At 37.8% G+C, this 12,615-nt stretch overlaps 1 protein-coding gene across 4 annotated transcripts in view; it reads left to right on the top strand.

Moving 5' to 3' along the window:
- Window positions 1–12,615, top strand: part of wdr3 (WD repeat domain 3) — a 192,398-nt gene that overhangs the window by 167,780 nt on the left and 12,003 nt on the right. For all 4 annotated transcript variants that reach the window (XM_041211858.1, XM_041211855.1, XM_041211857.1 and 1 more), the window contains 6 exons: window positions 690–791; window positions 1,675–1,760; window positions 4,209–4,344; window positions 5,572–5,628; window positions 7,125–7,225; window positions 11,140–11,251. In XM_041211858.1, the coding sequence (XP_041067792.1) occupies window positions 690–791; window positions 1,675–1,760; window positions 4,209–4,344; window positions 5,572–5,628; window positions 7,125–7,225; window positions 11,140–11,251 (594 nt within the window). The remainder of the gene's footprint in view (window positions 1–689; window positions 792–1,674; window positions 1,761–4,208; window positions 4,345–5,571; window positions 5,629–7,124; window positions 7,226–11,139; window positions 11,252–12,615) is intronic.

The following is a 12,615-nucleotide window of genomic DNA, read 5'->3' as shown; positions in this document are numbered from 1 at the left end:
ATCACTTGTCTTGATAGTTCCAACTTTCTCACCTTTTTGAAAATGAATCATTTGATCATTTTCTGTTGGTTCTTGTCTTTGAATAAAATTAAGGCGAGGGGACACACTTTTTATCTAATTTTTTGGGCATTTCAGTCAGATGCAACTGTAAGTAAGTGTATTGAAAGCCTGCATAAAACTAGTAGCTGTCACTTAGAAATGTTGTTATTTTGCTGTCATTGGTTGTTCTCTGAGGAGGAAAAGATCATATTAAAGTGAAATTTTGTCCTTCCCTGATGGATCAGCCATTGAATTTGAGACATTTCTGCTTGTGAAGAGAACATCACTTCAATTGGTTCCAGATTGAATTTAGATTGAGTTTGTGTAAATGCCTCCATTGAATCCTCTAGGAGCCATTGTCCCAAATCATACTGCAATTGTCGTTAAACTAGGGAATTCGTGTGTGGACCTGATCAATTGATTGTAACTGAATTGATCAGTGAAAGAAAAATAGAAATTTAGTGTTTTAAAAAAATTACAACTCTTAACACTCTTAATCATCAGCAGATGTTTCTTCATGATAGAAAATAAAAGGCAGCGAATAAAAGACATTAGTCCATGTGGGTTGCTTCTCTTGAATATTAACAGACAGCTGAATTAGATATATCTAAACTGTCTTTGCATTTACTGTCCCTGCTTTTTCTCTGTAGTCTGGAAAGCTACAGCTCTTTGATTTAGCTTCTGGGAATTTGTTGGGGACTTTTGATGCCCATGACGGAGCAGTGTGGTCCATATCACTGGCACCAGACCAGGTAATGCTTTCTGCAAGATTTCAGTTGTATAGTTTATTTTTAGACGAGTTCTGAAAATTACCCTTGCATTGCCCTTGCTCAAATTTCCTTGTAATCCATATCAAGCAAGCTGTAATTACTAACCCACACATGCGGAATCTAATAAATGTGCTATTTAAAAACTAGCCTGTTGAAAATGAGGCCACTCTTTTGTCAGCAGTTAAGAATATATATAGAAATTGGATCTTGATATATAAATGCAGAAGTTATTTAAACCTTACATTGAAGGTGATGATATATGGGTGAGCAAGGAGCACTAAAGTTAGCTGCTACCTGAGTAAACCACTTACATCAGTGTGAGATAATTTTAAGGGTCTGCACACCACAGGTACATTTCAACATGCAGCGCTATGCAAATTGCAGTAACAGCTTTCAGCATATGGACCACAGTGGGTTAAAAATGAGGCAAGTCACCTTTTTCCTGGGATCAATTTGGGATAGGCTGGCTTTGCCAGCAATGCCTATATTCCACAAAGGAATAAATTTTTAAATAGTTCCGTTCCCTTGCCTTTTTCATATGTTTAACTTTTTTCAATTTCAAACAGATACCCAAAAATACTGCAGTGCCTTCACAATTGATTTTTAATAAATTGTTGCCCAGAAGTGCAAATAAAATAAATTACGTGAGTTAGATGTTGCATCTCATCTTTTTTCACCACCACCACCCCCTGCCCTCCATGTAAATGCAAAATGTGTTAATCAAAAAAGGAAACAGTCATCATCTCTGGGTTAAATTGGAATTGAAATCCAAGGTGATGATACAGTGTTATCCATTGAACAACTTAATCCATTAACAAGTAATTTATGGGCTTATAAAAATTTTATTCATTGTTCTTTGTTCTAGCGTGGTTTTGTTACTGGAAGTGCTGACAAGATGGTGAAATTTTGGGAATTTGAATTGGTGAAGGATGAAAGTTCTACACAGACCAGGTGGGCAATGAGGAGAAAAATAAATCAAGCTATTTTAATTAAGGAACAATTGTTAAAGCTTATTGGGCTCCCATGATAGCTAAGCACATAAGCACATTTATTCCTGGAATACCAAACTATATAGTCCAGGAAGGATGATTTGGTTTGACTTTGATCTGACCATCAGTTTGTGCTGAATTACTGATCTCGATGATCCTGGTTTAAGAAGAAAATCAGCTAAGGTTTCCACTTGTAATCACTAGTGTGGCAATACTAGACTAACTCAAAGCATCATGGGTCAAAATTCTGGAAACCCTTCCTACAGCATTTGAGTGTACCTACACCACATGGACTGCAGCGGTTCAAGAAGAAAGCTCACTGCCACCTTCTTGAGGGCATTTAGGGATGGGCAATAAATGCTGGCCCAGCTGGCAACACTCACATCCCATGAATGAATAAAAAAAAAATCATTATTGTTTAGTTTATTTTTGACCAAAAATGTGTGATGCATGCAAGTGTGCATGTAAATATTGGGCGAAGATAGGATCAGCTCGACTATATGCTGCAAATATTCTGTTAGCATTTAATTATCTTACTTAACAAAAACTTGCATTTATACAGAACTTTTAACATTGAAAAAAGTCCCATGGCACTTCACAGAAATATATGGAAAAATGAGCTGAGCCAAAGAAAGACTCGTTAGGAGGGATAACCAAAAGTTTGACCAAAGAACTGGTTTTTAAGGAAGAAGGGGGAGAGGAGGAGGGATTTTGGGAGAGAATTTGGAAGCACAACCTCCAGTGTTGAGGAAAAGTAAAATGGTAGAATACAAGAGTTTGGAGCAAGCAGGAATGGGAGTTTGGGGGTAAGAATTTATGGAGTTGGAGGAGGTTGCAGTGGTAAAGAAGGCTTAGGCCATGAAAGAATTTAAACATAAGGTTGAAACTTGTAAATTTAAGGAATAGAGAGACTAGGAGTTAATGTACTTCAGAGAGGACAGGGATTATGTGTAAGCCGGAGTTAGTGTGATATAGGCTGTAGAGTTTTGCATGAGCTGTAAGTGATGGATGAGAGGCTGGCCAACAAAGCATTGGGGTAATTAAATCTGGAGACAACAAAAACATGAATGGACTAATAGAAGTGGAAGAGGAGATGGCAGGGCTATGGTGTCAGAAAATCAACTCTGGGTGAAGTCAATTGGAACTTGATGTAGTGGAACCAGATCTGCTGATGCAGTGCTTTGCCAATTTTACACCAGATGCCTTCAAGCTTGTGACTCAAGGAAGCAAATATGGGGGCTGTACCAATGGAAAACATCCAGAATGGGGGAGAGTGAAAATTTTACTGGGGATGTGGGCATGAAAGATAAAGTTGAGCGATTGACTGAATAAGTTACCATTACGTAGGTATTACAGCAAATGGCTGGACAAAGCTAAAGGTTAAAGAATGTGGTTGTAAGTGACTTGAGATAGAGCTTTTATCATAATGCAGTAACTGGGATTGGAAGGGACCAGGCAGACATGGATGCAAAAGGAAAATAAAAGCAAAATACTGCGGATGCTGAAAATCCGAAATAAAAACAGAAAATGCTGGAAAAACTCAGCAGGTCTGGCAGCATCTGTGGAGAGAGAAACAGAGTTAATGTTTTGAGTCCATATAACTTCTTCAGAGCCTTGGATGCTAAGGAATCCAGATAAGTGGCCAGAAATGGCCCTGTTGATGATTAAGTCCACAGGAGATAATGAAATCGAGAGTTGTCATGAATATGGATAGGATAGTTTTTATAGAGGGAGAGCTCTAGAGATAATTAGACAGCAGTGAATTTGGACTCCTCTCAAACACATAGTGAACAAGTCAGAAAATACCAAGAGAAGCACAGAGGTAGATGTTTGTTTAAGTGGAGCGGATGGTGGTGGTTCAAGTCTGGGGCAGCAGCAGGAGAACACACGTATCGGAAGAACTAGTGATAAGTTAGGGTAGGAATTGGGAGGAGCAAAGAACTTGAGAAGGGAGCTATTTAAAAAGTAGCAGGACCAAATGAGGGAAAAGGGAGAAAAGGAAAACAGAAGCCAAAAATATAAACCTAAGAGATAACAATCTACCCACATAGCAAACTGTTTCTTAAATGATTCCTGATCTTTCAACTCCACTACCCCATCTATCCTAGTTTATTTTACATGTTGATCTCAGCCTGTGAAGAACCCTGACACCATTCCTACATTTTCCTTTTGACAATTTGAATCTGTGCTTCCTTGTCCTGCTGTGATAGTTTACTTTGAAGTTATGTTCCAAATCTACCACCTCTATCCCATTTAATATGACAAATAGTTCTTTCACAACTGTCTCCTTTTGAGGCTGAATAGCCCAAGTTTTCCCAGTGTTTTCTCATTATGATAATTGATATGTATATAATGTAGCTACTTCTGGGTGGCTGGTCTTTACCTGTGTTCTGTTATTCCTTAATTGTAGACTGACTTTGAATCATATTCGCACTCTGCAGCTGGATGAGGACATCCTGTCTGTGTGTTACAGCCCTAATCAGAGGTTGCTCGCAGTATCGCTACTCGATTGTACTGTTAAAGTATTCTACACAGACACGCTGAAGGTAAAGCGTTACTATAAGGACTCATGAAACCTTGCGAAATGCATTTGGAAAGCAAGTCCTTGTTTGCTAATCAAAAGTTGTAACCTGGTTCTCTAAAACAGGCAGATGTTTAAGATCAGACAGCTATGCTGGGGGGCAGTAAGTAATCAAAATGTACTTATAAGCAAATATTTGTCACCCCCTGTGCAACCCTCCATAATATGATACATGAGACAGAAGGTATCATTTAACCTATTGTGGCACAACTATCCAATTAGTCCCACTTCCCATAGCCTGGAAAATATTTTCCTTAAGCATTTATCCAATTCATTTTTGAGAGTTGCTATTGAATGTGCCTTGCAACTGTGTCCCCCAAAGAAAGATAAGGTAGTTCACTGATCTGTGATAGCACGGCCTGTTCTTTACTTTGTATTATTACACAAAGATAAATGGGTATGGACAGCATTAGTTATTATACTAGTTTAACAACTTGGAAGTTCAAATCCTACCATGGCAAAATGTGAATCAAATTTAGTAAACCTGTTTATTTGTAAACCAGCATAAGAAAAATAAACATGGAAGCTTCTGATTGTCAAAAAGTCTAACTGATTCACTAATACCTGTCAGGAAGGAAAACCTGTCACCTAATGTCATATGACCTACAGATTCAGAGCTCAGCCAGTCACTGGAACAAAGCAAGCTGAGACTCTAGAGAAGGTAGCGTCATTCAATTCAGAGTCAGTTTGGGCTTTGACACCTGACCCAGAAATGTAATGACCATGCAGAGCCAAAAAACCCATGCATTGGAACTAAACTTGTAGTGTAAATGCACCCTAAATAATTCCCTGCATCAACGGAAAATTTGGGATTATCTAATGTCTTTAAACCCTCTGGGAAGCAGCCCAGTATTCCATCCAATGGATTGCTCAAAATATTATTGTGAAAATAGACGATGCAGATCACATTGTAAGTCATAGCACAATATGGGAAGATAAATGAATGTGTCGATTCTGTAGTTGAAGAAAAATGATTGGATTTATTGTGATGCTATAGATGTTGGTCAGAAATGCTGCAGAAATCAGGCAGCTTTGGAAATAAAGTTGCCTGGTGCAGGGTATTTTAAACTTATGTAAGCTATTTTTTTTAAGTGATTGGTCTTTCAGACTGGTGGTGAAAAATGAAAGCAAATATTGTGTTCTAAAAAGATGGGCAGTTCTAACATTTATTCTTTTTGTTTTATCTCTGCAGTTTTTCCTGTCTCTTTATGGGCACAAGCTACCCGTGCTCTGTATGGATATCTCTTATGTAAGTTTGTGCATCATTACGCGATCTGTTCAATATTAGTATACATTGCAGACTAAAGGGATGGTAAATTATTTCCAAAGATTGGGGATAATTTAGGCGTTATTTATCTTATTGCACTTTGGAATATGGTTTTTTGTAACTCCAGAAATATGAAGAAATTGAATTTTTCATGAAATCAAAGCAAAGTAAATGTGGGTGCCATTGCGTGAATGTCACATCTCCATTTATTTATCACATCTATTGGAGATATTGGGGTAAATTTGGTTACTTGGTGCTACCAGCAGGAATTGATCTTGAAGGGAGTGCAGGACAAAGATACAACTGCAATGCTGCAGCCCAATTTATCATCCTGCTTTCTCTTCAAGCAAAATTTCTTCTGTGAACATAAAAAGTACTGAAATTATACTAATATTAAGGAATTATAATTCTAAAAACCTAATTGATCTGCCTGCTCATGATTCCTTTCTTAGACAAGTAATTTTCTTTTGAGGAATTTGTATCTGGGGGAAGGGCTTTCTATGCATTGCATTTGCACACCTGTGAGAGCAGCTGTGTGTTTTGTTCTACTTCAGCTGTCTCCTATTTAGTTTTCCACAATGCCAGTCTTCTACAATGGAATTTTCAGTTCTGGTATGATAGCCAAGTGGTTATGGTACTGGGCTTGTAACCCCAAGATCAAGAGTTCAAATCTCACAGTGGTAAACTATGAAACAATGTAACTTCATCTGAAACAGATGGAAACGGGCTTGTACTCGAAAGAGTTACTTTTGAGCTTGGCCTAAATAGCCAAGTGGTTATGGTACTGGGTTTGTAACCCCAAGATCATGAGTTCAAATCTCACAATGGCAAACTATGAAACAATGTAACTTCATGGGCTTGGCCTAAATAGCCAAGTGGTTATGGTACTGGGTTTGTAACCCTAAGATCAAGAGTTCAAATCTCACAATGGCAAACTATGAAACAATGTAACTTCATCTGAAACAGATGGAAACAGGTTTACTCAAAAGAGTATCAAGAGTTCAAATCTCACCATGGCAAACTATGAAACAATGTAACTTCATCTGAATAGGAACAGATGGAAACGTGTTTGTACTCGAAAGAGTTACAATGGAATTTTCTGTGTTGGGAGGAATATTGTGTATGATCAATGGGACAGCGCCTCAATGCTGGGAATTTAAATCTCATGCTGTTTGAAAATGAGCTTCTACCATTGAAAATCGTAAAACAAAAAAAAGGCTAGAAAGCAAGATTGACATCTTGAACGTGGTTCACCTTGTCTGTTAACGTTTACATAGAAATGGGTTGACATTCTTGGGACAGATGTAATGGACCCAGTACTATGTATTTCTGTGTTTTGATGGGATGGGAACTCGGTTTAGCTTAATGATTTGAAAAGATTGCCGAGCAACTTCTTTACCAAATTGAATATTATTTTTATTTCTTGATTCTTCTTTCTATAATCTTTTCTACTGTTTTCAAATCACTGTTCTTTGTAGGACAGCAATCTGATAGCAACTGGGTCAGCTGATAGGAATGTCAAGATTTGGGGATTGGAATTTGGTGACTGTCACAGGTCTCTATTTGCTCATGAAGACAGGTATGTTTTAGCTTCCAATAGGCATAAATGCATTGCTGCCAATACCGACTTCATGGGATCATGGGAGGTACAGCAGCTAACAGTCTCAAAAGCCAATTGAGGCCTCATTTCAAAGACTTATTTTGATAACAGTCAGCATTGTTGCTTGCCTAGATTGTATTGGGAAGGTATGTGTCAAAGTCTTGTGCCATGTTCATGTAATAATCAGCATAAAGGCAACAATATCAAAATATGTGACTTTAGGTTAATTTTTAACACTAGATATGATTGTTACATTGGTAGGATTGTACCTGCATTGTTGTTCAGTGTTGTCATTTGAGTGGATATCATTTGTATCCTACATCGTGGACACTGTGAAATGTACACAGCTTATTTGCAAAAGAGAACTTTAAGCATTGCTAAGCTTAGATTTATATTTGTTAGGCATCAGTTAGGATTACTCTACATGAGCCTTGCTATTCTGTTTCTCATTGTGTTCTGTGGAGAAATAGGTGATAGATGAGATGATGAAGATAAAATACTGGAATTGACATCTGGAAAAACTCAACTGTATGATAAATATTCCAAAAAAACATTTGTGTAAAAATATTTAAAAACATTTTGTAAAAGAATATCATTTAACTTTGAGTTCTGAGAAATGTATAATAAACATCAAATGAAATACTTGAAATACTCAGGAAGCCTGAGGAATTAAAAGTGCTGAATAGGATATAATGAAATAGCCATTTGAAATATTCAAAACAGTTATAATTACTGGAATAGCAATTTGGCAGTTCTACTAGAAGTTATTTTAACTTTTACTGTGAATGAACACTTAAATGCTGCATTGTTCCAGTGAAGCCCAACACAAACTGGAGGAACAACACCTCATCTTCCGATTAGGCACTTTACAGCCTTCCGGACTGAATATTAAATTCAACAACTTTAGGTCTTGAGCTCCCTCCTCCGTCCCCATCCCCTTTCTGTTTCTTCCCCCTTCCTTTTGTTTTTTTCTAATAATTTATATAGATTTTTCTTTTCCCACCTATTTCCATTATTTTTAAATCTTTTATGCCCCTCCACCCACACTAGAGCTATACCTTGAGTGCCCTACCATCCATTCTTAATTAGCATATTCGTTTAGATAATATCACCAACTTCAACACCTCTGTGTTCTTTTGTCTGTGACATCTTTTGATGATCTGCTCCTATCACTGCTTGCTTGTCCCTACAAAAACACCGCCCCCCCCCCACCTTAAACCAGCTTATATTTCACCCCTCTCCTTGTAAAGAAAAATTAGTTCTGTTGAAGGGTCATGAGGACTCGAAACGTCAACTCTTTTTTCTCTGCCGATGCTGCCAGACCTGCTGAGTTTTTCCAGGTAATTCTGTTTTTGTTTTGGATTTCCAGCATCCGCAGTTTTTTGTTTTTATACTTAAATGGTTTCAGTTGCTTTAAACTTAAATGGCTACAACTTTAAATTTCAGCTGAAATAGTTACAAGAGCAGAATGGGAAGAAAAGAACAAAAAGTTATAGATGTAATGGAGGTGATTCTGCAGCAGAGTTTAGGAGGATGTAGAGGTAGAATAATTGCTCTACAAATAGCTGTTTGGTAGTACAGGACTTGAGTATTGCTGAAGAAAGAGATGTTGAAGCTTTTTGTCTTGCACTCATCAGGACACATCGTGAGAATACTAATATAAGGGGAAAACAATGTATACTGTATGTGAAGACAGTGCTAATTAGTTGGCAATTGAACTCTGGTAGAGGCATTGCCATGGAGAATGCACCACTGATGATGACTGACAGTTAACTGCCAAGCATTATTTGAAATTTAAACCAGGCAGCTTGACCCTGATTGGGAAAGGCATTTCCCTGAGGAATGAGTCTGCGAATTGCTGTTACTTATGTTGTTTAGCTGAAACAGGGGCAATGTGTGTACATGTTCATTCTGTCTGCAAAGAACAGGGCCCTGTGTATTAATGTATGTAGCTTCCAGTACACGCAAATGTGCCACACTATGAGCTCAACTGACGATCTTAAATTGGGTGTCAACTTAATTCTTAGCACACTGAGGATTATTTAGCAAATGTTGTCCAATTGCGGAAGCACATCTAATGTTGGATACTGTGTTTTGAGTTTTGTAAACTGGTTGGGTACTGTCTGTACCTTGCCCGTTGTAAACAGTGTCTGAGACAAGCTGTTTGGGTTATAAGGTTTGCCAGTCTTTGGGGCTTGCAAAGTGTCCTGGTGAGTTCAAAACAAAAAGCTTTTACCCGTCTCGCTTTTCAGCAATAATGATTGGTTTCTTATGAACATATTGAATAATATTTGATTTTTGAAATTTCAGTTTGAAGGAACGTAATGAAATACAACTGGAACCTATTTAATTATAAACTGATCTATGTTTAACATGCATTGAACATAGAATAAATTGAACTGGAATGCACTAAATATCCAGCTAGCTTGTATCTGGCTTACAACTGGAACCCATTGATAATTGAATCACCTTTAACAAACAGACGTGACACATTTGTTTTATAAATAGAATATACTTATGAAAAAAGCTGGGACACATTTAATAACTGAAATGCACTTAATATACGAGAATATGTTTTAATTTCCTCCAATTAAATATTGGGAGACCAAAGTCATTGTCCCTAGTCCTTGCTGCAGTCTGTGTTCCCCAGCCACCGAAACCATCCCTCTCCCTATCAGTTGTCTGAGGCTAAGCCAGAGCCAGACCTTTTTCAACCATGTTGTCATATTTGACCCTGAGGTGAGCTTCCAACCGCATATTCACATCATTACTAAGACTGCCTATTTCCACCTCCATGATCGCCACACTCCAGCCCTGACTCAACCCTTCTGCTGCTGAAATTCTCATCCATGTCTTTGTTACTCTGGACTTGACTTCCCCCTGACTGGCCTCTCACATTCTACCCTCTGTGAACTTGAGATCATCCAAAGTTCTGGTGTGCATGTCCTTACTAGCACCAAGTTTCATTCACGCATCACCACTGTGCTTGCTGACCTACACTGGTTCCTGGTTAAGCAGGAACTCAATTTTAAAATTCTTAATCACTTCACCTGTCTCTTTCTTTGTAACCACCTTCAGTTCCATAAGCCACCAGGATATCTGTGCTCCTCTAATTCTAGCCTTTTGAGGATCCCCAATTTTAATTGAGGGTTGCACCTTCAGCTGCTAAATCTTCTCTTGCTCTCATATTCCCTTCTTGACCTTCACCCCCTCCTTAACTCTCCTTCCTCCTTTAAGATTCTCCTTGAAACGTCCTGTTTGACCATCAACCCAACCATCTATCCTAATATGTCCTAATCTGGCACGGTGACAAAATTTGCTTCATAACGCTCCAGGTAAATGCCTTAGGACGAACTATCACATTAAAGATGCTTCATAAATACAAGTTGTTTTTGAAGCTGGTTTCTTCATGCACGCTAGGGGATGGAATGCAATCAGGCAACAGAAAGGACACGGAGGCAAAGCAAGAAGAGCTGGTGAGGAGGACACTTGGAGGATTGGAAAAAGAAGGGATGATGGGAACAAAAAATTAAAAAATAATGCAACATAAGTTTAAAAAAAAATACAGCTGCAAGATATGCACAAAACTGGGTAAAAGAATGTTTTGAAAAAAGACAATATATCTGATCCAGAGCAGTAAGATGGCTTCTTCATGCATTTTATGGAATTTATTCTCTGAATCTGATTGGTTTGAGTGAAAAATGTCATCCTATGCCTTATGTAGTCAGCACACATCAAATACAGCAGTTGCAGAACTCTACAGTCATGTACAATGTTAATTTTTCATGTACAAATAATATAGATAAATTCAAAATTAACTGCTAAGAAAAAGACAATTTGTAACAAAATTGATGACGCAATGATGGATTTTTTTCTGGCCTGTTTCCCTGCAGTGTAATGTATTTGAAGTTTGTACCAAAAACTCACCTCTTCTTTACTGCTGGGAAAGATCGGAAGATCAAACAATGGGATGCTGACAAGTTTGAGCACATACAGACACTGGAAGTGAGTATAACTTCAGCTAAAGGAATATTAGCCTATATAAATGCTCAAGAGTATAGTCTCAGCTGGGAATTGTTAAGTTATTTTTCTATCTGTGAATGGTGGGAGTGCTCTTTGGAAAGCCTTTTCTGTATATCTGTTCCAATAATTACACAGGGTACCACCACCATTTAAATAACTCGACAGCAAAAAAATAATTTTTTGCCTTGAATTCACATTCAAAGCCAGTTAACTATTTTGCTCCTTGATAACCAGTTAATAAGTAAACTGCAGAATAAAACACATCAAAATCTACATATTTTAATCACTTTTCAATATTCCATTTTCAAGCATTGATCAAACTTCATTTTTACCTGTTAAACTGGTTGTACCAATCAGATATGCAATATTGTTTTTCACTCTTATTAAGTGACATTGTGTCCCCAGTGTAAAAGATATATGTCACAAATGTAATGGAAAGTCTGTAACTTCATATTTAATCCATTGCCATCTTTCAATACTCTTGTAATCCTACTAATTAGCTGATTATTCTCTTTATGCAGCAAGTGTAAAATAAAATGTTTATAAAACCTTTTAAAAATATCTTTCTATTTTGAATGATGGTTGGGGTTGGGACAACAGATCATCACTTCATAATGGGAATATATTTGCCAGTCTTGGGTTTATTGTCATGGAGAGGTACTAAGCAGTGGCCAGGCACTTCCCCTAGGACCAATTGGAATATCTGGGCCTCTTACACATTTAGTTGTTTGCAGATTTGCATCAGCACAGGATTGTTAGAGTGAAGAGAGGAAGATGGAAAAAGTTATTTGTAGAATAAAATTTATTTTGATTATACATGATTTACTAGGTTGGGAATGAACCAATATGCATAGTATTGGGAAACAGTGGCATATTGGTAATGTCACTCAGCTAGTAATCCAGAGACCACGCGAATGGTCTGGGGCATGGGTTCAATTCCCATTGTGGTAGCTGGTGGAATTTAAGTTCAATTAAGAAAAAAAATCTGGCATTGAAAGCAATGATAGCAATGATCCACCTGGCTTACTAATGTCCTTTAGGGAAGAAAATCTTCCATCCTTTTCTGGTCTGGCCTACCTGTGGTTGACTCTTAACTGCCCTCTGAAATGGCCTAGCAAGCCAATCAGTTCAAGGGCAATCTGGAATGAGCAACAAATGCTGGCCCTTCCACATCCCATGAAAGAATATATAAAACAAATTGTGGAAGTGACCCACCTTAAGGAGAAAGGATAATGTCAGAAAGCAGCAAGTATGATCCCAACAGACGTGTTGAGTGATAACGAAAGCATGTCCCAATTCAAGGAGGAAGTATAGTCATGAGGCAGCAATGACATCCTTAAAGGAAG

The sequence above is a fragment of the Carcharodon carcharias genome, chromosome 18 (assembly GCF_017639515.1).
Source record: "Carcharodon carcharias isolate sCarCar2 chromosome 18, sCarCar2.pri, whole genome shotgun sequence".
Taxonomy (NCBI): domain Eukaryota; kingdom Metazoa; phylum Chordata; class Chondrichthyes; order Lamniformes; family Lamnidae; genus Carcharodon; species Carcharodon carcharias.
Note: the sequence above shows the minus strand (reverse complement) of the source record. Positions and strands in the feature narration are given on the sequence as shown.